Genomic DNA, 3,567 nt, shown 5'->3' with positions numbered 1-3,567 from the left:
GATGTGTTTAGGATTCAATCGCAAAAGCAATCGAGGCGGGACACAACCTTCGCACTCTTACGCTTCATGTTTCTTGGATCCCTGATGGCAGCGTTGATTTACCTCCGCGGTTTGAAAAGCACTTGGGACCCCGAGCCATGTATGCAGATTTTTCCCATCTTTCTAGTGAGGGGATAGCGACTCGTTTTACCGAGGAGCACGCTCGCGCCTTGATGCTCCAGACTCGCCTTCGTAGCATTGGCATAGGGGATCAGTCCTACACGGTGAGTTTATTCTGTTCTTCTTGCGCGCCTTTGGTATTTGGACTTTGACTTGGTTGTTGAAAGTAGTCGACATTCTCATCTGTCTTCTTTAGGGTCGATGGGTTCATCGGGAATGTTCCGCCGAGGCCACGCAGGATGTCGGGAAAGAAGAAAACGTTGTGCTAGAGGTCGTTGGGGATCCATTCGTTTAGTTTTCTGGTCACCTGTCACACTGTATTTCAGATTACTTCCGTGGCCTGTGTACCATATCACTGAGTGTGCGTTAGTGAACTGAGTGCATGTGAAGAAAGCTTCAGACCATACTAAGCATACGATTTCTGGAAGGAAATAAGATCTATATCTGTCGTTGGATGGGGTATGCACAATTTTGACGAATCCACACCTCTCTACTCAGAATAGTGGAACGACTAGTTTGTGGAGTGAATACAAGAGGCCAAGTCGCGAGGATATAAAATACGGGACGCGGTTGAATCCACAACCAAATCCAGTACTTCCACACTTCATGATAGTCAATTCTTCCTGGTCGTCCCACTCCCCGTGTACACACATACGATCATCCCATGAGGCCTCGTGGGTTTATGGTATCCAGGGCCTCGAGAACGTCACAGGCGACCTAGTATAGGTAGTGAGCAGCAACATACCGCAGGTAAGATATGAGGTACGGTTTCAAACATAACTTGGTGTTGACTGTGAACAATCCAGTACGGGTGGGGAAGCAGGTAACATCACAGCGCGAGAGTAGTATCTTATTCGTCGTCCAGCAGCTCTGAGTCCAGCAACGGTAGTTCGAAGCGTCGACGCCAGAATCCTCGAACTAACAATCTAAATTTGTCGGGTCCCACTCCATCCAGGAAGCTAAGGAACGGAAGGTTGCGGACGCAGCAACCTTGTAAGGTGTATACAACAGGTAGAGATAGGGGTCCGACATCAAGGCATCGGCGGGAAATGTATCATGCGAAGTCCCAAAACCAAATCTTGCTTGTTGAAGACGCTATTGGCAGATTTATGGTCGTAAATGCTCGAGCCTGGTGCTGCACTGCTGCTGCGTGGATAGATGCGTCGCTCAAACATCTAACACATCTCAGGAGAGTATACCCGTGTAAATGGTTGCTGTGACTTGCCGTCCGTCCATAATCCATAATCTGTCATGGGGGGAGAGTGCATGTTACTGGTGAAGATTTGTGAGCGTGATGGCGTATATGTACGCCTCCATCCGTAGGTTCAGGGATAATAGGCGTGACGGGAAACTTTGGAGGCATGTACATCGCGTTTTGACTTGGAGAAAAGTCCACGTCCAACAAAATGGGAGCATTGCCAGATGGCGAGTCGACATCAGTCGTATCAGAATCGCAGGCATGCGATGGAAATGAGACTGAAGTTGTGAGCTCTCTCTTCAGGGTCACTGAAGCAGCCGGCGGTACCAACGAAAGCTTGTACGTTTTGTCCGGTAGCGGCTGTCCCAGCTTCTTCGCCTTTGATTTGCGAGCCCAGAGCCAGCCGTCGACGCGCACTGGACTTATGTTCCATGAGGTGGCCCACGCATGTCGCGACGCACGTATTGGAATGCGGGAGTCAGATATCCAGATTGCCCGAAGCTCTTCTAGGTTAGGTTGGATGGAGTTAGCTCTAGGATGAGGGCTTTCTGAATCATACATACATGCATACCAGGAAGGGAGAGTACATTCTGTTGTAGTTGTGGCCTGCAGTTGAGAATGGACACGCACCGACACTGGCGGGATGGTATGAACGTCGAGAATAACGGTGTAATAAAACTCCGACGGGCATCTGCGCCACTGCTACGGTAGGCTACGGTGCTCCCAGGACCCAAGCGGTGAGAGCGCAACTGCTAGTCACTGGAACCTCCTAGTTCTTGTCCTCCACATGAGCCATAGAGTCAAGCGTGCGCCGAATCCTTATATTTATATCCATGCTCGCAAAGTTATGGTCAGGCGGTGTCATCAAGATTCACACAGCTTGTAGTGCTCCCAGTCTGCAAGTCAAGTCTTCCACATATTGTTTCAATGACTGTCTTCTTTATCACTAACAATCTTTTAAATTACACTGTGTTCTGATTCCTCCGCATACAATGTTATAATGTTATTTTACTTTCTTCCGAACGAGTGACTGCGCAGTTGCGGGCATCATCTCAAGACGCGGTCAGTGCCACCGTTCTTCGCTTTCTCGGTCCTGACGTGTCTTGTCGCTGTCACTAAAACCCGGCCCACGCTAAGGTGATTGTTAACTAGGACCGTTTCGAAAGTCAGAAAGCATAGCACCTCAAGCTCATGTTTGGATTTCCTTCATTGCGATCCTCATGGTATGGAAGCCCAGCAAATGGGTCCCAACCATGTTGATGGTTCCCAGTATTCAGGCCCCGCTGATAGTTTCCTGCAAAGCCCGACTAAGCCGACTTCTCGAACCAGTGCTGTTCGAAGACCAACAGACATTCTTGGTCAACGTCCTCGTGTGGATCATATATGTGCTTCTACCGGTCTGCTTCAAAAGGGTTGTCCATGCGGCCTCAAGAATGAATTCTTCCTGCGTATCCGTGGCGCCATCTCTGGGGTAGTCGGGATCCGCCTCAATATGCTGCGCTTGTTGTATGCGAGCACGATGCCGAGTGCGTGACCAAATGCTATGCAGCCTAACCATTGCACCACAGTTTCTTTTGCCTCTTCGATGTTATCAAATATCCAATGGGCGACATAAATTAGCATGGGTACCTTTCACCTGTTTGATGTCTGACTTGGCGTTGCGCGGGTACATAATGTCCACAGCCCTGATACTATTTCTGCCTTTCCAGTCACTGCTGACTGCGTCTTACTCCTCTATGATAAGTTTTTTCTTCTGTTTTTCTCCTCTTTTGATTATAATTTTGCCTTGCACAACTCTTGTCACAGTGCACTCTCATACTAGTGCACCCTCACATGCCACTACCTTGCATGTAGGTCTCTCCCTTGTTTATTTCTCTTCTTATTTTACTAATATAATGATATTCGTTTCCAGTATGTGATGTGTTTTAGAAGGTATGGGAAAAAGTGAATGATGTTCCTTCACCTTCACTCTGTCGCTACGCGTCCAATTTTGTAGCAACCTTGCTGTTAGTTTTGATGAGTTGCTATCTGGAAATGCGACCTCGCTATCTATAATCAGGCCTTCGTAGAAGCTACGAAAGAGCCTTGTCCATGCAGTTCTGTCGCTTGGGCTGTGTTTCTTAAGATGTGTTCGACTTCTAGATTGTTTATCCGTCGATTCTGGTACTCCATGAGGCTCTTCTAACATCATTCGCCGTGAAGTTCTACCA

General features: G+C 48.2%; 2 protein-coding genes across 2 annotated transcripts; one reads left to right on the top strand and one right to left on the bottom strand.

The window, feature by feature from the left end:
• Positions 1-1,727: 1,727 nt before the first annotated feature.
• BJ212DRAFT_1414898 (uncharacterized protein) lies at positions 1,728-2,063 on the bottom strand. The gene is made up of 3 exons (XM_041337546.1): positions 1,992-2,063; positions 1,917-1,963; positions 1,728-1,858 (listed from the first exon to the last, which is right to left on the bottom strand). The coding sequence occupies exons 1-3, from the start codon at positions 2,046-2,048 to the stop codon at positions 1,780-1,782; spliced, it is 183 nt and encodes a 60-aa protein (XP_041185011.1). The 5' UTR covers positions 2,049-2,063; the 3' UTR covers positions 1,728-1,779.
• Positions 2,064-2,893: 830 nt separating this feature from the next.
• BJ212DRAFT_1414876 (uncharacterized protein) lies at positions 2,894-3,367 on the top strand (the record flags this gene model as incomplete). Its single annotated transcript, XM_041337545.1, is given in 3 exon segments — positions 2,894-3,206; positions 3,225-3,228; positions 3,306-3,367. Coding segments are annotated over 3 exon segments (365 nt in total), but the record flags the coding sequence as incomplete, so codon positions are not given.
• Positions 3,368-3,567: the final 200 nt, after the last annotated feature.

This window comes from Suillus subaureus (assembly GCF_016647635.1).
Source record: "Suillus subaureus strain MN1 chromosome Unknown BJ212scaffold_430, whole genome shotgun sequence".
Taxonomy (NCBI): domain Eukaryota; kingdom Fungi; phylum Basidiomycota; class Agaricomycetes; order Boletales; family Suillaceae; genus Suillus; species Suillus subaureus.
The sequence above is the reverse complement of the archived record's forward strand: the minus strand, read 5'-3'. Positions and strand labels throughout refer to the sequence as shown.

Coding starts and splice junctions, on each gene's coding strand:
- BJ212DRAFT_1414898 (XM_041337546.1), bottom strand. CDS start 2,048: ATGCCCGTCGGAGTTTTATTACACCGTTATTCTCGACGTTCATACCAT. Junction 1,964..1,991: donor GTTCATACCATCCCGCCAGT/GTCGGTGCGTGT, acceptor TCTCAACTGCAG/GCCACAACTACAACAGAATG. Junction 1,859..1,916: donor CCTTCCTGGTATGCATGTAT/GTATGATTCAGA, acceptor AACCTAGAAGAG/CTTCGGGCAATCTGGATATC.